This window comes from Nerophis ophidion, linkage group LG25 (assembly GCF_033978795.1).
Source record: "Nerophis ophidion isolate RoL-2023_Sa linkage group LG25, RoL_Noph_v1.0, whole genome shotgun sequence".
Taxonomy (NCBI): domain Eukaryota; kingdom Metazoa; phylum Chordata; class Actinopteri; order Syngnathiformes; family Syngnathidae; genus Nerophis; species Nerophis ophidion.
Genome location: NC_084635.1, coordinates 38,004,628 through 38,027,060, shown reverse-complemented (window position 1 = coordinate 38,027,060; position 22,433 = coordinate 38,004,628). Strand labels below are relative to the sequence as shown.

The 22,433-nt window shown below is 45.0% G+C and overlaps 1 protein-coding gene across 2 annotated transcripts in view; it reads left to right on the top strand.

Annotated features, from left to right (window-relative positions):
• Window positions 1-22,433, top strand: part of tmod2 (tropomodulin 2) — a 55,641-nt gene that overhangs the window by 26,801 nt on the left and 6,407 nt on the right. For both annotated transcript variants that reach the window (XM_061887549.1, XM_061887550.1), the window contains exons 4-9: window positions 2,329-2,451; window positions 2,516-2,581; window positions 2,646-2,776; window positions 2,842-2,949; window positions 3,011-3,154; window positions 15,681-15,825. In XM_061887549.1, the coding sequence (XP_061743533.1) occupies window positions 2,329-2,451; window positions 2,516-2,581; window positions 2,646-2,776; window positions 2,842-2,949; window positions 3,011-3,154; window positions 15,681-15,825 (717 nt within the window). The remainder of the gene's footprint in view (window positions 1-2,328; window positions 2,452-2,515; window positions 2,582-2,645; window positions 2,777-2,841; window positions 2,950-3,010; window positions 3,155-15,680; window positions 15,826-22,433) is intronic.

The following is a 22,433-nucleotide window of genomic DNA, read 5'->3' as shown; positions in this document are numbered from 1 at the left end:
CCCAGAAAAGGGTGGAGTACCATCTCCGGGTTGGGGAGGAGACCCTGCCCCAAGTGGAGGAGTTCAAGTACCTAGGAGTCTTGTTCACGAGTGAGGGAAGAGTGGATGGTGAGATCGACAGGCAGATCGGTGCGGCGTCTTCAGTAATGCGGACGTTGTACCGATCCGTTGTGGTGAAGAAGGAGCTGAGCCGGAAGGCAAAGCTCTCAATTTACCGGTCGATCTACGTTCCCATCCTCACCTATGGTCATGAGCTTTGGGTCATGACCGAAAGGATAAGATCACGGGTACAAGCGGCCCAAATGAGTTTGGGGCTCTCCCTTAGAGATAGGGTGAGAAGCTCTGCCATCCGGGAGGAACTCAAAGTAAAGCCGCTGCTCCTCCACATGGAGAGGAGCCAGATGAGGTGGTTTGGGCATCTGGTCAGGATGCCACCCGAACGCCTCCCTAGGGAGGTGTTTAGGGCACGTCCAACTGGTAGGAGGCCACGGGGAAGACCCAGGACACGTTGGGAAGACTATGTCTCCCGGCTGGCCTGGGAACGCCTCGGGATCCCCCGGGAAGAGCTAGACGAAGTGGCTGGGGAGAGGGAAGTCTGGGTTTCCCTGCTTAGGCTGCTGCCCCCGCGACCCGACCTTGGATAAGCGGAAGATGATGGATGGATGGATGGATGGATGGATGGATGGGTATATATATATGTGTGTTTTGTGTGTGCTGAACAAACGTGTGTCTACAGAAAGAGAAATGAGTCTTATGCAAGTGAATTAATTGAGTCTTCAAAATGGTGAGAAGCAATAAAAAAAAAAAAGGCATTTGACTAATTTGTGTGACCACATTCCAATGAAAGGGAAACAGCACTTTAAGGTCGCATGTCTCAAGGTCACTTTTAAAACTGCTTTGTAGTACTGGAACATTCTCAAGAACCTGATGGACCAGTTATTGTAGTTTGTCCTGTTTTTCTCTCCCAGGTAAAGTCTTTATTCTTATTATAGTGTGTCATGTTTTTCTCTCCTAGGTAAAGTCTTTATTCTTATTATAGTGTGTCATGTTTTTCTCTCCTTGGTAAAGTCTTTATTCTTATTATAGTGTGTCATGTTTATATCTCCCAGGTAAAGACTTTATTCTTATTATAGTGTGTCATGTTTTTCTCTCCTAGGTAAAGTCTTTATTCTTATTATAGTGTGTCATGTTTTTCTCTCCCAGGTAAAGTCTTTATTCTTATTATAGTGTGTCATGTTTATCTCTCCCAGGTAAAGACTTTATTCTTATTATAGTGTGTCATGTTTTTCTCTCCTAGGTAAAGTCTTTATTCTTATTATAGTGTGTCATGTTTTTCTCTCCTTGGTAAAGTCTTTATTCTTATTATAGTGTGTCATGTTTATCTCTCCCAGGTAAAGACTTTATTCTTATTATAGTGTGTCATGTTTTTCTCTCCTAGGTAAAGTCTTTATTCTTATTATAGTGTGTCATGTTTATATCTCCCAGGTAAAGACTTTATTCTTATTATAGTGTGTCATGTTTATATCTCCCAGGTAAAGACTTTATTCTTATTATAGTGTGTCATGTTTTTCTCTCCTAGGTAAAGACTTTATTCTTATTATAGTGTGTCATGTTTATATCTCCCAGGTAAAGACTTTATTCTTATTATAGTGTGTCATGTTTTTCTCTCCTAGGTAAAGTCTTTATTCTTATTATAGTGTGTCATGTTTTTCTCTCCTTGGTAAAGTCTTTATTCTTATTATAGTGTGTCATGTTTATCTCTCCCAGGTAAAGACTTTATTCTTATTATAGTGTGTCATGTTTATATCTCCCAGGTAAAGACTTTATTCTTATTATAGTGTGTCATGTTTTTCTCTCCTAGGTAAAGTCTTTATTCTTATTATAGTGTGTCATGTTTTTCTCTCCCAGGTAAAGTCTTTATTCTTATTATAGTGTGTCATGTTTATCTCTCCCAGGTAAAGACTTTATTCTTATTATAGTGTGTCATGTTTATCCCTCCCAGGTAAAGTCTTTATTCTTATTATAGTGTGTCATGTTTTTCTCTTCCAGGTAAAGTCTTTATTCTTATTATAGTGTGTCATGTTTTTCTCTCCCAGGTAAAGTCTTTATTCTTATTATAGTGTGTCATGTTTTTCTCTCCTAGGTAAAGTCTTTATTCTTATTATAGTGTGTCATGTTTTTCTCTCCCAGGTAAAGTCTTTATTCTTATTATAGTCTGTCATGTTTTTCTCTTCCAGGTAAAGTCTTTATTCTTATAGTGTGTCATGTTTTTTTCTCCTTGGTAAAGTCTTTATTCTTATTATAGTGTGTCATGTTTTTCTCTCCCAGGTAAAGTCTTTATTCCCAAGCAGAAGCCGGTAGAAAGCCGGCAGGAGGACGTCACCACCATCGACCCAGAGTTAGAGGAGGCCCTGTCCAGCGCCACAGATACAGAACTGTGTGACCTCGCAGGTAATGAAGACTTGCTTGGTGGTGACCTTGAGAGGCTGACAGGTGTGTGTGTGTGTGTGTGCAGCCATCCTGGGCGTCCACACGCTGGTCACCAGCACTCAGAGCTACGATGGCACAGGAGGTTACAACAGTGAGTAGAAGTATGAAGAACACCCGCTCCTTTCTGGCTGCATGCTAACCTTGTTCTTCTGAAGATGTGGTGAAAGGTGAGAAGATGAACCCCGTCTTTGACGAGCCCCCCAACCCCACAAATGTAGAAGAAACCCTGAGCAGGATCAAAGGCAACGACCCCTCCCTAGTGGAGGTGAACTTGAACAACATGAAGGTAGGTGTGTGTGTGGTCATCACGCCGCTGTGGGCTGGAACCTAACTCTGGCACTGCTGCTCCAGAACATTCCTATCCCCACCCTCAAAGACCTGGCCAAAGCCATGGAGAAGAACACGCATGTGAGCAAGTTCAGCATGGCGGCCACGCGGAGTAACGACCCCGTCGCAGTGGTGAGCAGCCGTGGTCCTCCGACACCTGAGGGACTTCACCTTCCCAGTCTTGTCTCTGCAGGCCTTGGCTGACATGCTGAGGGAGAACAAGACGCTGCACAGCTTGAACTTGGAGTCCAACTTCATCACCGGTGCTGGCATTCAGACGCTCATCCACGCGCTGCGAGACAACGACACGCTGACGGAGATCAAGATAGACAACCAGGTCAGTTAGAGACGATACTGGAGGATCAAGATAGACAACCAGGTCAGTTAGAGAAGATACTGGAGGATCAAAATAGACAACCAGGTATTTTAGAGAAGATACTGGAGGATCAAGATAGACAACCAGGTCAGTTAGAGAAGATACTGGAGGATCAACATAGACAACCAGGTCAGTTAGAGAAGATACTGGAGGATCAAGATAGACAAGCAGGTCAGTTAGAGAAGATACTGGAGGATCAAGATAGACAACCAGGTCAGTTAGAGAAGATACTGGAGGATCAAGATAGACGACCAGGTCAGTTAGAGAAGATACTGGAGGATCAACATAGACGACCAGGTCGGTTAGAGAAGATACTGGAGGATCAAGATAGACAACCAGGTCAGTTAGAGAAGATACTGGAGGATCAACATAGACGACCAGGTCGGTTAGAGAAGATACTGGAGGATCAAGATAAACAACCAGGTCAGTTAGAGAAGATACTGGAGGATCAACATAGACGACCAGGTCAGGTAGAGACGATACTGGAGGATCAACATAGACAACCAGGTCAGTTAGAGAAGATACTGGAGGATCAAGATAGACAACCAGGTCAGTTAGAGAAGATACTGGAGGATCAACATAGACGACCAGGTCAGTTAGAGAAGATACTGGAGGATCAACATAGACAACCAGGTCAGTTAGAGAAGATACTGGAGGATCAACATAGACGACCAGGTCAGTTAGAGAAGATACTGGAGGATCAAGATAAACAACCAGGTCAGTTAGAGAAGATACTAGAGGATCAAGATAAACAACCAGGTCAGTTAGAGAAGATACTAGAGGATCAAGATAAACAACCAGGTCAGTTAGAGAAGATACTTGAGGATCAAGATAAACAACCAGGTCAGTTAGAGAAGATACTGGAGGGTCAACATAGACAACCAGGTCAGTTAGAGAAGATACTGGAGGGTCAAGATAGACAAGCAGGTCTTTTAGAGAAGATACTGGAGGATCAAGATAGACAACCAGGTCAGTTAGAGAAGATACTGGAGGATCAAGATAGACAACCAGGTCAGTTAGAGAAGATACTGGAGGATCAAGATAAACAACCAGGTCAGTTAGAGAAGATACTGGAGGGTCAACATAGACAACCAGGTCAGTTAGAGAAGATACTGGAGGATCAACATAGACAACCAGGTCAGTTAGAGAAGATACTGGAGGATCAAGATAGACAAGCAGGTCAGTTAGAGAAGATACTGGAGGATCAAGATAGACAACCAGGTCAGTTAGAGAAGATACTGGAGGATCAAGATAGACGACCAGGTCAGTTAGAGAAGATACTGGAGGATCAACATAGACGACCAGGTCGGTTAGAGAAGATACTGGAGGATCAAGATAGACAACCAGGTCAGTTAGAGAAGATACTGGAGGATCAACATAGACGACCAGGTCGGTTAGAGAAGATACTGGAGGATCAAGATAAACAACCAGGTCAGTTAGAGAAGATACTGGAGGATCAACATAGACGACCAGGTCAGGTAGAGACGATACTGGAGGATCAACATAGACAACCAGGTCAGTTAGAGAAGATACTGGAGGATCAAGATAGACAACCAGGTCAGTTAGAGAAGATACTGGAGGATCAACATAGACGACCAGGTCAGTTAGAGAAGATACTGGAGGATCGACATAGACAACCAGGTCAGTTAGAGAAGATACTGGAGGATCAACATAGACGACCAGGTCAGTTAGAGAAGATACTGGAGGATCAAGATAAACAACCAGGTCAGTTAGAGAAGATACTAGAGGATCAAGATAAACAACCAGGTCAGTTAGAGAAGATACTAGAGGATCAAGATAAACAACCAGGTCAGTTAGAGAAGATACTTGAGGATCAAGATAAACAACCAGGTCAGTTAGAGAAGATACTGGAGGGTCAACATAGACAACCAGGTCAGTTAGAGAAGATACTGGAGGGTCAAGATAGACAAGCAGGTCTTTTAGAGAAGATACTGGAGGATCAAGATAGACAACCAGGTCAGTTAGAGAAGATACTGGAGGATCAAGATAGACAACCAGGTCAGTTAGAGAAGATACTGGAGGATCAAGATAGACAACCAGGTCAGTTAGAGAAGATACTGGAGGATCAAGATAGACAACCAGGTCAGTTAGAGAAGATACTGGAGGATCAATATAGACAACCAGGTCAGTTAGAGAAGATACTGGAGGATCAACATAGACAAGCAGGTCAGTTAGAGAAGATACTGGAGGATCAAGATAGACAACCAGGTCAGTTAGAGAAGATACTGGAGGATCAAGATAGACAACCAGGTCGGTTAGAGACGATACTGGAGGATCAACATAGATGATCAGGTCAGTTAGAGACGATACTGGAGGATCAACATAGACAACCAGGTCAGTTAGAGAAGATACTGGAGGATCAACATAGACGACCAGGTCAGTAAGAGAAGATACTGGAGGATCAACATAGACGACCAGGTCAGTTAGAGAAGATACTGGAGGATCAACATAGACAACCAGGTCAGTTAGAGAAGATACTTTAGGATCAAGATAGACAACCAGGTCAGTTAGAGAAGATACTGGAGAATCAAGATAGACAACCAGGTCAGTTAGAGAAGATACTGGAGGATCAAGATAAACAACCAGGTCAGTTAGAGAAGATACTTGAGGATCAAGATAAACAACCAGGTCAGTTAGAGAAGATACTGGAGGGTCAACATAGACAACCAGGTCAGTTAGAGAAGATACTGGAGGATCAACATAGACAACCAGGTCAGTTAGAGAAGATACTGGAGGATCAAGATAGACAACCAGGTCAGTTAGAGAAGATACTGGAGGGTCAAGATAGACAAGCAGGTCAGTTAGAGAAGAAACTGGAGGATCAATATAGACAACCAGGTCAGTTAGAGAAGATACTGGAGGATCAATATAGACAACCAGGTCAGTTAGAGAAGATACTGGAGGATCAACATAGACAACCAGGTCAGTTAGAGAAGATACTGGAGGATCAAGATAGACAACCAGGTCGGTTAGAGACGATACTGGAGGATCAACATAGATGATCAGGTCAGTTAGAGACGATACTGGAGGATCAACATAGACAACCAGGTCAGTTAGAGAAGATACTGGAGGATCAACATAGACGACCAGGTCAGTAAGAGAAGATACTGGAGGATCAACATAGACGACCAGGTCAGTTAGAGAAGATACTGGAGGATCAACATAGACAACCAGGTCAGTTAGAGAAGATACTTTAGGATCAAGATAGACAACCAGGTCAGTTAGAGAAGATACTGGAGGATCAAGATAGACAACCAGGTCAGTTAGAGAAGATACTGGAGGATCAAGATAAACAACCAGGTCAGTTAGAGAAGATACTTGAGGATCAAGATAAACAACCAGGTCAGTTAGAGAAGATACTGGAGGGTCAACATAGACAACCAGGTCAGTTAGAGAAGATACTGGAGGATCAACATAGACAACCAGGTCAGTTAGAGAAGATACTGGAGGATCAAGATAGACAACCAGGTCAGTTAGAGAAGATACTGGAGGGTCAAGATAGACAAGCAGGTCAGTTAGAGAAGAAACTGGAGGATCAATATAGACAACCAGGTCAGTTAGAGAAGATACTGGAGGATCAATATAGACAACCAGGTCAGTTAGAGAAGATACTGGAGGATCAACATAGACAACCAGGTCAGTTAGAGAAGATACTGGAGGATCAAGATAGACAAGCAGGTCAGTTAGAGAAGATACTGGAGGATCAAGATAGACAAGCAGGTCAGTTAGAGAAGATACTGGAGGATCAAGATAGACAACCAGGTCAGTCAGAGAAGATACTGGAGGATCAACATAGACAACCAGGTCAGTTAGAGAAGATACTGGAGGATCAACATAGACAACCAGGTCAGTTAGAGAAGATACTGGAGGATCAATATAGACAACCAGGTCAGTTAGAGAAGATACTGGAGGATCAAGATAGACAACCAGGTCAGTTAGAGAAGATACTGGAGGATCAAGATAGACAACCAGGTCGGTTAGAGACGATACTGGAGGATCAACATAGATGATCAGGTCAGTTAGAGACGATACTGGAGGATCAACATAGACAACCAGGTCAGTTAGAGAAGATACTGGAGGATCAACATAGACGACCAGGTCAGTAAGAGAAGATACTGGAGGATCAACATAGACGACCAGGTCAGTTAGAGAAGATACTGGAGGATCAAGATAGACAACCAGGTCAGTTAGAGAAGATACTGGAGGATCAAGATAAACAACCAGGTCAGTTAGAGAAGATACTTGAGGATCAAGATAAACAACCAGGTCAGTTAGAGAAGATACTGGAGGGTCAACATAGACAACCAGGTCAGTTAGAGAAGATACTGGAGGATCAACATAGACAACCAGGTCAGTTAGAGAAGATACTGGAGGATCAAGATAGACAACCAGGTCAGTTAGAGAAGATACTGGAGGGTCAAGATAGACAAGCAGGTCAGTTAGAGAAGAAACTGGAGGATCAATATAGACAACCAGGTCAGTTAGAGAAGATACTGGAGGATCAATATAGACAACCAGGTCAGTTAGAGAAGATACTGGAGGATCAACATAGACAACCAGGTCAGTTAGAGAAGATACTGGAGGATCAAGATAGACAAGCAGGTCAGTTAGAGAAGATACTGGAGGATCAAGATAGACAAGCAGGTCAGTTAGAGAAGATACTGGAGGATCAAGATAGACAACCAGGTCAGTCAGAGAAGATACTGGAGGATCAACATAGACAACCAGGTCAGTTAGAGAAGATACTGGAGGATCAACATAGACAACCAGGTCAGTTAGAGAAGATACTGGAGGATCAACATAGACGACCAGGTCAGTTAGAGAAGATACTGGAGGGTCAACATAGACAACCAGGTCAGTTAGAGAAGATACTGGAGGATCAAGATAGACAAGCAGGTCAGTTAGAGAAGATACTGGAGGATCAAGATAGACAACCAGGTCAGTTAGAGACGATACTGGAGGATCAAGATAGACAACCAGGTCAGTTAGAGAAGATACTGGAGGATCAAGATAGACAACCAGGTCAGTTAGAGACGATACTGGAGGGTCAACATAGACGACCAGGTCAGTTAGAGAAGATACTGGAGGATCAAGATAGACAAGCAGGTCAGTTAGAGAAGATACTGGAGGATCAAGATAGACAAGCAGGTCAGTTAGAGAAGATACTGGAGGATCAAGATAGACAACCAGGTCAGTTAGAGACGATACTGGAGGATCAAGATAGACAACCAGGTCAGTTAGAGAAGATACTGGAGGATCAAGATAGACAACCAGGTCAGTTAGAGAAGATACTGGAGGATCAAGATAGACAACCAGGTCAGTTAGAGAAGATACTGGAGGATCAAGATAGACAACCAGGTCAGTTAGAGAAGATACTGGAGGATCAACATAGACGACCAGGTCAGTTAGAGAAGATACTGGAGGATCAAGATAGACGACCAGGTCAGTTAGAGAAGATACTGGAGGATCAAGATAGACAACCAGGTCAGTTAGAGAAGATACTGGAGGATCAAGATAGACAACCAGGTCAGTTAGAGAAGATACTGGAGGATCAACATAGACGACCAGGTCAGTTAGAGAAGATACTGGAGGATCAAGATAGACGACCAGGTCAGTTAGAGAAGATACTGGAGGATCAAGATAGACAACCAGGTCAGTTAGAGAACATACTGGAGGATCAACATAGACAACCAGGTCAGTTAGAGAAGATACTGGAGGATCAACATAGACAACCAGGTCAGTTAGAGAAGATACTGGAGGATCAACATAGACAACCAGGTCAGTTAGAGAAGATACTGGAGGATCAACATAGACGACCAGGTCAGTTAGAGAAGATACTGGAGGATCAACATAGACGACCAGGTCAGTTAGAGAAGATACTGGAGGGTCAACATAGACAACCAGGTCAGTTAGAGAAGATACTGGAGGATCAAGATAGACAACCAGGTCAGTTAGAGAAGATACTGGAGGATCAAGATAGACAACCAGGTCAGTTAGAGACGATACTGGAGGATCAAGATAGACAACCAGGTCAGTTAGAGAAGATACTGGAGGATCAAGATAGACAACCAGGTCAGTTAGAGAAGATACTGGAGGATCAAGATAGACAACCAGGTCAGTTAGAGAAGATACTGGAGGATCAAGATAGACAATCAGGTCAGTTAGAGAAGATACTGGAGGATCAACATAGACAACCAGGTCAATTAGAGAAGATACTGGAGGATCAAGATAGACAACCAGGTCAGTTAGAGAAGATACTGGAGGATCAAGATAGACAAGCTGGTCAGTTAGAGAAGATACTGGAAGATCAACATAGACGACCAGGTCAGTTAGAGAAGATACTGGAGGATCAAGATAGACAACCAGGTCAGTTAGAGAAGATACTGGAGGATCAAGATAGACAACCAGGTCAGTTAGAGAAGATACTGGAGGATCAAGATAGACAACCAGGTCAGTTAGAGACGATACTGGAGGATCAAGATAGACAACCAGGTCAGTTAGAGAAGATACTGGAGGATCAAGATAGACAACCAGGTCAGTTAGAGAAGATACTGGAGGATCAAGATAGACAACCAGGTCAGTTAGAGAAGATACTGGAGGATCAAGATAGACAACCAGGTCAGTTAGAGAAGATACTGGAGGATCAAGATAGACAACCAGGTCAGTTAGAGAAGATACTGGAGGATCAAGATAGACAACCAGGTCAGTTAGAGAAGATACTGGAGGATCAAGATGGACAACCAGGTCAGTTAGAGAAGATACTGGAGGATCAATATGTTATACTCACTAAAAGAGATTATATTGTAGGATCAATTTGTTATTATAGTTGCTAAAAGCCTCCATTCAACCCCAAATAAAACACAAAAGTTTGATGTAATTAAAGACAAACATGTTTTATTTTTTATGGACAGACTCTAGTTGTCCCACAGAGGTACAAATACACAGTCTGCTAATACATGATGGAACATAAAAGTACACAAAGTACACAGTCTGCTAATACAAGATGGAACATAAAAGTACACAAAGTACACAGTCTGCTAATACAAGATGGAACATAAAAGTACACAAAGTACACAGTCTGCTAATACAAGATGGAACATAAAAGTACACAAAGTACACAGTCTGCTAATACAAGATGGAACATAAAAGTACACAAAGTACACAGTCTGCTAATACAAGATGGAACATAAAAGTACACAAAGTACACAGTCTGCTAATACAAGATGGAACATAAAAGTACACAAAGTACACAGTCTGCTAATACAAGATGGAACATAAAAGTACACAAAGTACACAGTCTGCTAATACAAGATGGAACATAAAAGAACACAAAGTACACAGTCTGCTAATACAAAATGGAACATAAAAGTACACAAAGTACACAGTCTGCTAATACATGATGGAACATAAAAGTACACAAAGTACACAGTCTGCTAATACAAGATGGAACATAAAAGTACACAAAGTACACAGTCTGCTAATACAAGATGGAACATAAAAGTACACAAAGTACACAGTCTGCTAATACAAGATGGAACATAAAAGTACACAAAGTACACAGTCTGCTAATACATGATGGAACATAAAAGTACACAAAGTACACAGTCTGCTAATACAAGATGGAACATAAAAGTACACAAAGTACACAGTCTGCTAATACAAGATGGAACATAAAAGTACACAAAGTACACAGTCTGCTAATACATGATGGAACATAAAAGTACACAAAGTACACAGTCTGCTAATACAAGATGGAACATAAAAGTACACAAAGTACACAGTCTGCTAATACAAGATGGAACATAAAAGTACACAAAGTACACAGTCTGCTAATACAAGATGGAACATAAAAGTACACAAAGTACACAGTCTGCTAATACAAGATGGAACATAAAAGTACACAAAATACACAGTCTGCTAATACAAGATGGAACATAAAAGTACACAAAGTACACAGTCTGCTAATACATGATGGAACATAAAAGTACACAAAGTACGCAGTCTGCTAATACAAGATGGAACATAAAAGTACACAAAGTCTTGTAGAACAAGATGGAACATAAAAGAACACAAAGTACACAGTCTGCTAATACAAGATGGAACATAAAAGTACACAAAGTCTTGTAGAACAAGATGGAACATAAAATAATACAAAGTAGTCATGTAAAATAAGAGACAACACAAAAGTACACAAAGTACATTACTTCATGTAGAACAAGACAATATAAAAGTACTCAGTGGTGTAAAACGAGAGAGAACATTAAAGGACACAAAGTCCTGTAAAAAAGAGACAACATAATAATATTAAAAAGAACACAGAGACAACATAAAGAGAACACAAAGTCATGTGAAACAAGAGACAACATGAAAGAAAAGAAGGTATATTCAAGTAATGTAAACACATGAAAACATAAAAGAACATTTAAAAAGTAGAGACTTCAGCTGTCCCATTTCTACATACAGCTACAAAAGTACAAACATATGACCGGACGGTTTAACAGCCACGTTCAGGCAGTGCCCTCGTCAACGTTGCCTTCTGTATTGTCTCAAAGGGCTGCACAAGCCACAACCACATCCTCTGCTCAGGTCCCACATCAGGGCAAGAAAAAACTCAACCCAATGGGAACAACCAGAGACCTTGGAAGGGACCACCCCCAGTCTAGTCCATTGTCCTGGGTCTAGACTTCATGTGAAAGTCCAGTCCATTGTCCTGGGTCCTGAGGGTTTGAAGTATATGAAAGGACTCAGTTCTTGCAGATGGTTGGTTTGTGGGATAGGAGGGTTGGATCTGTGTGAAAGGAGTCAGTTCTTGCAGATAGTTGGATTGTGGGATAGGAGGGTTAGATCTGTGTGAAGATAGTGAGTCAGTTCCTGTAGATAGTTGGATTGTGGGATAGGAGGGTTAGATCTGTGTGAAGGGAGTCAGTTCTTGTAGATAGTTGGATTGTGGGATAGGAGGGTTAGATCTGTGTGAAGGGAGTCAGTTCCTGCTGATGGTTGGGTTGTGGGATAGGAGGGTTAGATCTGTGTGAAGGGAGTCAGTTCTTGTAGATAGTTGGATTGTGGGATAGGAGGGTTGGATCTGTGTGAAGGGAGTCAGTTCTTGTAGATAGTTGGATTGTGGGATAGGAGGGTTAGATCTGTGTGGAGGGAGTCAGTTCTTGTAGATAGTTGGATTGTGGAATAGGAGGGTTAGAAGTGTGTGAAAGGAGTAGTTTCCTGCACATTGTGGGATAGGAGGGTTAGATCTGTGTGAAGGGAGTCAGTTCTTGTAGATAGTTGGATTGTGGGATAGGAGGGTTGGATCTGTGTGAAGGGAGTCAGTTCTTGTAGATAGTTGGATTGTGGGATAGGAGGGTTAGATCTGTGTGGAGGGAGTCAGTTCTTGTAGATAGTTGGATTGTGGAATAGGAGGGTTAGATCTGTGTGAAAGGAGTCGTTTCCTGCACATTGTGGGATAGGAGGGTTAGATCTGTGTGAAGGGAGTCAGTTCTTGTAGATAGTTGGATTGTGGGATAGGAGGGTTAGAAGTGTGTGAAGGGAGTCAGTTCTTGTAGATAGTTGGATTGTGGCATACGGTTAGAAGTGTGTGAAAGGAGTCAGTTCCGGCAGACGGTTAGTTTGTGGAATAGGGGGGTTACAAGTGTGTGAAGGGAGTAAGTTCCTGCAGATAGTTGGATTGTGGGATAGGAGGGTTAGAAGTGTGTGAAGGGAGTCAGTTCCTGTAGATAGTTGGATTGTGGGATAGGAGGGTTAGATCTGTGTGAAGGGAGTCAGTTCTTGTAGATAGTTGGATTGCGGGATAGGAGGGTTAGATGTGTGTGAAGGGAGTCAGTTCTTGTAGATAGTTGGATTGCGGGATAGGAGGGTTAGATGTGTGTGAAGGGAGTCAGTTCTTGTAGATAGTTGGATTGCGGGATAGGAGGGTTAGATGTGTGTGAAGGGAGTCAGTTTCTGTAGATAGTTGGATTGTGGGATAGGAGGGTTAGATCTGTGTGAAGGGAGTCAGTTCTTGTAGATAGTTGGATTGTGGGATAGGAGGGTTAGATCTGTGTGAAGGGAGTCGTTTCCTGCACATTGTGGGATAGGAGGGTTAGATCTGTGTGAAGGGAGTCAGTTCCTGAAGATGGTTGGGTTGTGGGATAGGGTAAGAAGTGTGTAAAGGGAGTCAGTTCCTGAAGATGGTTAGTTTGTGGAATAGGAGGGTTAGAAGTGTGTGAAAGGAGTCAGTTCTTGCAGATAGTTGGATTGTGAATTAGGAAAGTTAGAAGTGTTTAAAAGGAGTCAGTTCCTGCATATGGTTAGTTTGTGAATTAGGAAGGTTAGAAGTGTGTAAAAGGAGTCAGTTCATGCTGATAGTTGGGTTGTGGTATAGGAGGGTTAGAAGGGTTCCTGCTGATAGTTGGATTGTGGGATAGGAGGGTTAGAAGTGTGTGAAAGGAGTCGGTTCCTACTAATGGTTGGGTTGTGGAATAGGTGGGTTAGAAGTGTGTAAAAGGAGTCAGTTACTGCAGATGGTTAGTTTGTGAAATAGGAGGGTTAGAAGTGTGTGAAGGAAGTCAGTTCCTGCAGATAGTTGGATTGTGGGATAGGAGAGTTAGAAGTGTGTGAAAGGAGTAGGTTCCTACTGATGGTTGGGTTGTGGAATAGGTGGGATAGAAGTGTGTGAAAAGGGTCAGTTCCTACTGATGGTTGGTTTGCGGCATGGATGAGCCAATCTTTGCCTGCTTATCAGCAGGATCATTTCCCAGTAAGTTTGGGATAGCCCATATGATCTTCTGGAGATGCAAAGAATGATTGGATTGAGATGATGGAGGTGTCCTGGTTACTAGGGTTGCTGTGGGCTTGGACCAAGGATCACTGATAATGGAGGCTGAGGACCAGTCATTGGTGTATTGGGTCAGGGCAGACTATTCAGGGTGAAATGAGCTGTGAAGGAGCGAGGCCATGCCAGGAGTGAATTGTATCACCATTACTATCATCCCAGCTTCTCCATTTTAGTCTTGAGCCATCCCTGGAGATGTCAAGGTCCCTTGGGCCATTTAGGGCTACGGTCTCTTGTACAGCCCCAAGTTGTTGGGACGGGGATGAGAACTTGAGGCTAGGAGTAGAAATGTTAGGGAGAAGTAGGGTTAGAGGCCATGGAACATCAAGGGTATGAACATGGTCTACCACTAGCACGGCCAGAGACAAGAACAGACTCTACAAAGAGAGAGCAGACTTTGTCTTAGGCTTCCCACACAGCTGAAGATCTGTGTCTCGGGAGACCCAAGTGTCCAACACATTCAACTCTGTGAAGCTCCTCTATCCTTTGCAGCTCCTTTCTACCTCCGCTTGTCCTGTGGTCTCTCCACGCGGACTCTGGTGTGGCAGAGAGCCAGTAACTGGTCTCTGGTGCAAACATCGCCACAGCCAAAAGGCTCCACCCCGGCTGATCCAAAAAGTAGTGCAGAAGACCCTAAAATGCCTCCTCTTGTTGTGCAGTCCCTAAGGGGCCCGATCCAAAAGGTAAAAACAGTCATGAAAACCATCACCCACTACAGCGATGCCATCTTGGTGAAACAAAAGTAAATTAAAACTGCAAGCAGCGTTGGTCGGGTCCGCCTTTGGCTGCTGCCCCCGAAACCCACGGCCGGATAAGCGGTAGAAGACGCCTTGGTGCCACTATTTTGAGAATCTAATGCATTGTGAAAGTAATGCAGTTGTTGTATTGAAGTGAAAATATCAAACTTCCTGTTGATTTTTGCTAAAGTATGTTAATTATTAAAATGTAGGTCTAAATGAGACCTACATAGTGTTTTTGGTTTCATGTCTCTTTGACATTCCTACCGGAAGTTACAAGCGGTTTTGTCTGTGTTTTCTTCCTAGGAGCAGTATGTCTGTGTTGTATTCCTAGGGGGCGTTAGAGCACAATTTTGAGTTTTGGGGTTTGGTTTTTTTATTAGCTCGCAATTGTTGCCAGTCCTGATGTGTGTGCCAAGTTTGGTGAGGTTTGACGCATTGTAAAGGGGTCAAATTACAGATGAAAGAGGCAAAAATGACATTTTTTAGGAAAATGTGTGCGGGTGTTCTTTGAAGGCACGTAAAATCAAAACCGGAGCAGTAATCAAAACTCTGATCTATACTTTTAATCAGAAGGGTCCAAACTCTCTCCTGTGCGAGTTTGAAGCCGAAACGACAAACGCACTCGGAGGAGTTTTCGTTTGAAAAAAGGTGACGGGTTTTCACAAAACTTTTATTTTGAAGGGGTAATTGCCAACTTCCTGTTGATTTTTCTGCAGGCTGTCAATTATTAAAATGTAGGTCTAAGTGAGACCTACATAAAAGTTTTTGTTTCATGTCTTTGCGGCATTCCTAGCCTGACGTGAAGACCTCTTGATGCCAAGCTTGGACACATGATGGTGGAAAAGTGTCTTCCTGTACATATGTGACATGTCCTGGACTGAATAACTTGTCTGTGGTCCAGAGGCAGCAGCTGGGCACCAACGTGGAGATGGAGATTGCTAAAATGTTGGAGGAGAACAACAGCATCGTGAAGTTTGGCTACCACTTCACCAAGCAAGGACCACGCTCCAGAGCTGCTGCTGCCATCACCAAGAACAATGACCTGAGTGAGTCACACACACACACACACACACACACACACACACACACACACACACACACACACACACGATTAGCTCATTGCATGCAGTCAAGGGAGTTCCAACTGTGCTTCTTGCCTCACATTTCCAACAAGACAGTCAGAGAAGAAAATAGCATTGTGGATCTCCTCCTCTACTTTTCTTTTTCTACTCGATGAAGGACCTGCTTTCCTTACCTGATGTTGTGTATTTAGGATCTGCACAAGTCCCAAATCTACATGGAGGCATTTAGACTTCAAAACTACACATAAAGTACAAACCCCGTTTCCATATGAGTTGGGAAATTGTGTTAGATGTAAATCAATCAGTCAGTCAATGTTTACTTATATAGCCCTAAATCACTAGTGTCTCAAAGGGCTGCACAAACCACTACGACATCCTCGGTAGGCCCACATAAGGGCAAGGAAAACTCATGAATGTTGTAAATACAAACCTTTATATAGCCAGAAAGGCTGCTCCTAAAAAGGTAGGCATTATTCGGATGTCTCAAGAAGGGAACAAATACAACTGTTTGTGTGTGTGTGTGTGTGTGTGTGTGTGTGTGTGTGTGGTCCAATCCAACCGTGTTCGCTTGACATCTCTGTTCCATAGTAAAGCTTCACCGTCATCTTCCGCGAATGTAAACAATGAAACACCGGCTGTGTTTGTGTTGCTAAAGTCGGCCACAATACACCGCTTCCCACCTGCAGCTTTCTTCTTTGACGTCTCCATTGTTCATTGAACAAATTGCAAAAGATTCATTGACCCAGATGTCCAGAATACTGTGGAATTATGTGATGAAAACAGACGATTAATAGCTGGGAACAATGCTAGATCAAAATGTCCTCTACAATCCGTGACGTCACACGCAGGCGTCATCAAACCGCGACGTTTCAGCAGGTTATTTCCACGCAAAATTTAAAATAGCAATTTAGTAAACTAAAGCGGCCGTATTGGCATGTGTTGCAATATTAATATTTCATCATTGATATATAAACTATCAGACTGCGTGGTCGCTAGTAGTGGCTTTCAGTAGGCCTTTAAGTTTGTGTTTTGTTTGAACAATGTGTGTTTATCTGCTACATGTGTACTTTTAGTTGTGTTTGAACAATGTGTGTTTATCTGCTACATGTGTACTTTTAGTTGTTTGAACAATGTGTGTTTATCTGCTACATGTGTACTTTTAGTTGTGTTTGAACAATGTGTGTTTATCTGCTACATGTGTACTTTTAGTAGGTCTGCATAATGAATCACATTTGAGTCGTCATCACCATTTTGGCAGCTACAATTTCCTGAGGCTGATCGTCTGCGATATTACCATTTAAAATTGTAGTTAGGTGTGTATAAAACACTGTAGTGTGGCAGTCGAAACATCCATCCATCCATCCATCCATTTTCTTCCGCTTATCCAAGGCCGGGTCGCGGGGGCAACAGCCTAAGCAGGGAAACCCAGACTTCCCTCTCCCCAGTTACTTGGTCCAGCTCCTCCCGGGGGATCCCGAGGCGTTCCCAGGCCAGCCGGGAGACATCGTCTTCCCAACGTGTCCTGGGTCTTCCCCGTGGCCTCCTACCAATCGGACGTGCCCGAAACACCTCCCTAGGGAGGCGTTCGGGTGGCATCCTGACCAGATGCGTGAACCACCTCATCTGGCTCCTCTCCATGTGGAGGAGCAGCGGCTTTACTTTGAGTTCCTCCCGGATGGCAGAGCTTCTCACCCTATCTCTAAGGGAGAGACCCAAACTCATTTGGGCCGCTTGTACCCGTGATCTTGTCCTTTCTGTCATAGCCCAAAGCTCATGACCATAGGTGGTGATGGGAACGTAGATCGACCGGTAAATTGAGAGCTTTGCCTTCCAGCTCAGCTTTTTCCTCACCACAATGGATCGATACAGCGTCCGCATTACTGAAGACGCCGCACCGATCCGCCTGTCGATCTCACGATCCACTCTTCCCTCACTCGTGAACAAGACTCCTAGGTACTTGAACTCCTCCACTTGGGGCAGGGTCTCCTCCCCAACCCGGAGATGGCATTCCACCCTTTTCCGGGCGAGAACCATGGACTCGGACTTGGAAGTGCTGATTCTCATTCCGGTTGCATCACACTCGGCTGCGAACCGATCCAGTGAGAGCTGAAGATCTTGGCCAGTTGAAGCCATCAGGACCACATCATCTGCAAAAAGCAGAGACCTAATCCCGCGGCCACCAAACCCGATACCCTCAACAACCTGACTCCGCCTAGAAATTCTGTCCATAAAAGTTATGAACAGAATGGGTGACAAAGGACAGCCTTGGCGGAGTCCAACCCTCACTGGAAACGGATCTGACTTACTGCCGGCAATGCGGACCAAGCTCTGACACTGATCATACAGGGAGCGGACCGCCACAATAAGACAGTCCGATACCCCATACTCTCTGAGCACTCCCCACAGGACTTCCCGAGGGACACGGTCGAATGCCTTCTCCAAGTCCACAAAGCAAATGTAGACTGGTTGGGCAAACTCCCATGCACCCTCAAGAACCCTGCCGAGAGTATAGAGCTTGTCCACAGTTCCACGACCAGGACGAAAACTACACTGTTCCTCCTGAATCCGAGGTTCGACTATCCGGCGTAGCCTCCTTTCCAGTACACCTGAATAGACCTTACCGGGAAGGCTGAGTAGTGTGATCCCACGATAGTTGGAACACACCCTCCGGTTCCCCTTCTTAAAGAGAGGAACCCCCACCCCGGTCTGCCAATCCAGAGGTACGGCCCCCGATGTCCACGCAATGCTGCAGAGTTTTGTTAACCAAGACAGCCCCACAGCATCCAGAGCCTTAAGGAACTCCGGGTGGATCTCATCCACCCCTGGGGCCTTGCCACCGAGGAGCTTTTTAACTACCTCGGCAACCTCAGCCCCAGAAATAGGAGAGCCCACCACAGATTCCCCAGGTACTGCTTCCTCATAGGAAGACGTGTTGGTGGGATTGAGGAGGTCTTCGAAGTATTCCCTCCACCAATCCACAACATCCGCAGTCGAGGTCAGCAGAACACCATCCCCACCATACACGGAGTTGACATTGCACTGCTTCCCCTTCCTGAGGCGCCGGATGGTGGTCCAGAATCGCTTCGAAGCTGTCCGGAAGTCGTTTTCCATGGCTTCCCTGAACTCCTCCCATGTCCGAGTTTTTTCCTCCGCCACCGCTGAAGCTGCACACCGCTTGGCTTGTCGGTACCTGTCCACTGCCTCCAAAGTCCTATGAGCCAAAAGAGCCCGATAGGACTCTTTTCTTCTGCTTGATGGCATCCCTCACCGCTGGTGTCCACCAACGGGTTTTAGGATTACTGCCCCGACAGGCACCAACCACCTTGCGGCCACACCTCCAATCGGCCGCCTCGACAATAGAGGTGCGGAACATGGTCCACACGGACTCAATGTCCAGTGCCTCCCTCGTGACAAGTTCAAAGTTCTTCCGGAGGTGGGAATTGAAACTCTCTCTGACAGTAGACTCTGCCAGATGTTCCCAGCAAACCCTCACAAAGGGTTTGGGCCTACCAGGTCTGTCCGGCATCCTCCCCCACCATCGCAGCCAACTCACCACCAGGTGGTGATCGGTAAAAAAAGCTCCGCCCCTCTCTTCACCCGAGTGTCCAAAACATGAGGCCGCAAATCCGATTACACAACTACAAAGTCCATCATGGAACTGCGGCCTAGGGTGTCCTGGTGCCAAGTGCACATATGGACACCCTTATGTTTGAACATGGTGTTTGTTATGGACAATCTGTGTCGAGCACAAAAGTCCAGTAACAAAACACCACTGGGTTTCAGATCCGGGCGGCCATTCTTCCCAATCACGCCTCTCCAAGTTTCACTGTCGTTGCCAACATGAGCGTTGAAGTCCCACAGTAGTCAGAGGGAATCACCCGGGGGAGCACTCTCAAGTACTTCCTCGAGTGAATCCAAAAAGGGTGGGCACTCTGAGCCGCTGTTTGGCACGTAAGCGCAAACAACAGTCAGGACCCGCCCCGCCCACCCGAAGGCGGAGGGAAGGTACCCTCTCGTCCACCGGGTGGAACTCCAACGTGCAGGCTTTGACCCGGGGGGCAACAAGAATTGCCACCCCAGCCCGTCACCTCTCACTGCCGGCAACGCCAGAGTGGAAGAGAGTCCAGCCTCTCTCAAGAGAACTGGTTCCAGAACCCTTGCTGTGCGTCGAAGTGAGTCTGACTATATCTAGCTGGAACTTTTCCACCTCGCACTCCAACTCAGGCTCCTTCCCCCCCAGTGAGGTGACGTTCCACGTCCCAAGAACTAGCTTATGTAGTCGAGGATCGGACCGCATAGTGCCCTGCCTTTGGCTTCCGCCCAGCTCACACTGCACCTGACCTCTATGGCCCCTGCTATGGGTGGTGAGCCCATTGGAGGGGGGGACCCACATTGCCTCGTCAGGCCGAGCCCCATGAGGACAGGTGTCGTGGAAATTTCTTAAAGACAATCCTTTAGTGACAAATAGCTTTAAAATGATTTATTAAAGTAACAAACAAATAATAACAAGCTTTGCAAAGCGACACCAAACCAGAACAACACATCCGTTCGTTCCCGCTTGTTCTACCTCTTTTAGAATATGTCATGACAATTATACATTCTCAGAAGTCCCACCCTCCATGCTCATTAACATGCAGTACCCCAATGAAAGAATGCCCAAGTACTGTGAAGAGGAGGGGGTGTCGTTTGCCCAGAAGGGGGGTCACTCAGGAAAGGGGGCAGTGTAGGGGCGGTGAGGAAGAGGTAACACAGATCCCAGGTCAACTAAAGTCCACATGTCACATCCCAGACAGAGGAGACAGAGCTTGATCAAGATTAGATGTTTCTTGCAAAGCGTCACATTCCTGAGCCTAATAAACAACTTTTGGTAACCCGTTCAAAGAACATCATCCATTTAAACGAGTATAAGTAATTTTGCTATCACACAGGCCTGGCCAGGCGCTCGCTATTGTGCCCCACCTCCGGAGGGGGGCCCCGGTGACCCGCGTCCGGGCGATGGAAATCTGGGTACTGTGTTTGTGTTCTTCATAGAGGTCTTTGAGCTGCTCTTTGTCTGATCTCTTACCTAGGACAAGTTTGTCTTGGGAGACCCTACCAGGGGGCATAGAACCCCCCGGACAACATAGCTTCCAGGATCATTGGGACACGCAAACTCACGTTTAACTCACTTAAGGTTGGCAGCTCAGAGAGAAGGCAGTCGAAGCAATGAGGCAGTAATTCTAAACTGGTGAGATTATCCATCCATCCATTTCCTACCGCTTGTCGCGGTCGCGGGGGGTCGCTAGAGCCTATCTAAGCTGCATTCTGGTGGAAGGCGGGGTTCACCCTGGACAAGTCGGGACCTCATCGCAGCTAGTGAGTTTATTTTCAAATAAATACACTATTCTTCTTTCCACAACACCTTTTTACCTGGAAGTTTCTCCCCTTATGACTGGTAACATCTATCCACCAATTCCTAATCTGGTGATGAGAACAATTCGTGCCACACTACACACCCCCTTTCCCCTTGATCCTTGCTGTGATCCGCGGCCGTCTCTGCAAAGTGGAGACCCAGCACTGACAGGCACCCGTCACAGACAGTCCGCTACTCCATTGTGCTCTCAGGCCACATGCCTAATTTTAGTACTGAACTCAGAAATGGATGCAAGCTTCCGTCGCTTGGGGGCAGACCATGGGTCTAAAGTTTTAGCCATTGCAAAAGTCAGAGGTTTGCTGTCCACAAAAGCTGTGAAAGCACGACTCTCCAACAGGAACCTGAAATGGTGGGTCGCCAGGAACAAGACTAGGAGCTCCCTGTCAAACGTGCTGTTTTTCCTTTCAGCTGCCCTAAGTTGCCTGCTGAAGAAGGCAAGGGGTTCATGTCCCCACCACCCACTGCTCGCAAACCGCGCCCACGGCTACATTTGAGGCATCAGTGGTGAGAGCCCAAGGAGCAGTAGGGTAGGGATCTGCTAGCAAAGTTGCGCTGGCCAGAGAAGACTTTGTGTTTTCAAACCCTTGCAGCTTGTCACGAGACCAGTTCACCTCCTGTGAACCTTTCCTCCCCTTTAATGCCGCATACAGACGATGCATGAGATAAACATTGACTTTTCTAGAAACTCCTGAAGCAGCTTGAGAGTTAGTGGTCGTGGAAACTTGGAAATTGCCTCCACCCAGGTAGGCAGGGGAACAGCACCATGCGAGGACACCTGGTGGCCAAGCTGTTACTCCAAATTGGCACTTGGTCGGGTTCACAACCAGCCCATGTTTGTTTAAGCGGCTAAACAGCAGCCGTAAGTGTATCAAAGGTTCCCCAGCTGATCGACTGGCCACTAGAATATTGTCCAAATAAACGAACAAAAATGGTAAATCTCATAGAACAGAGACCATGAACCACTGAACAGTCTGTGGTGCTCCCTGCTGGCCAAATGGCATCCTCAAAAGCTCTAAAAATTTAAACAGAGTTATTATGGCAGTCTTCGGTATGTCCAAGTCTGATGGTAGTCACGCACCATGTCTTCATTTGAGAAAATACACACTCCAGCCAGCCATGAAGAAAAGTCCTGAATGTGCGGGATGGGGTTAACGGTCTG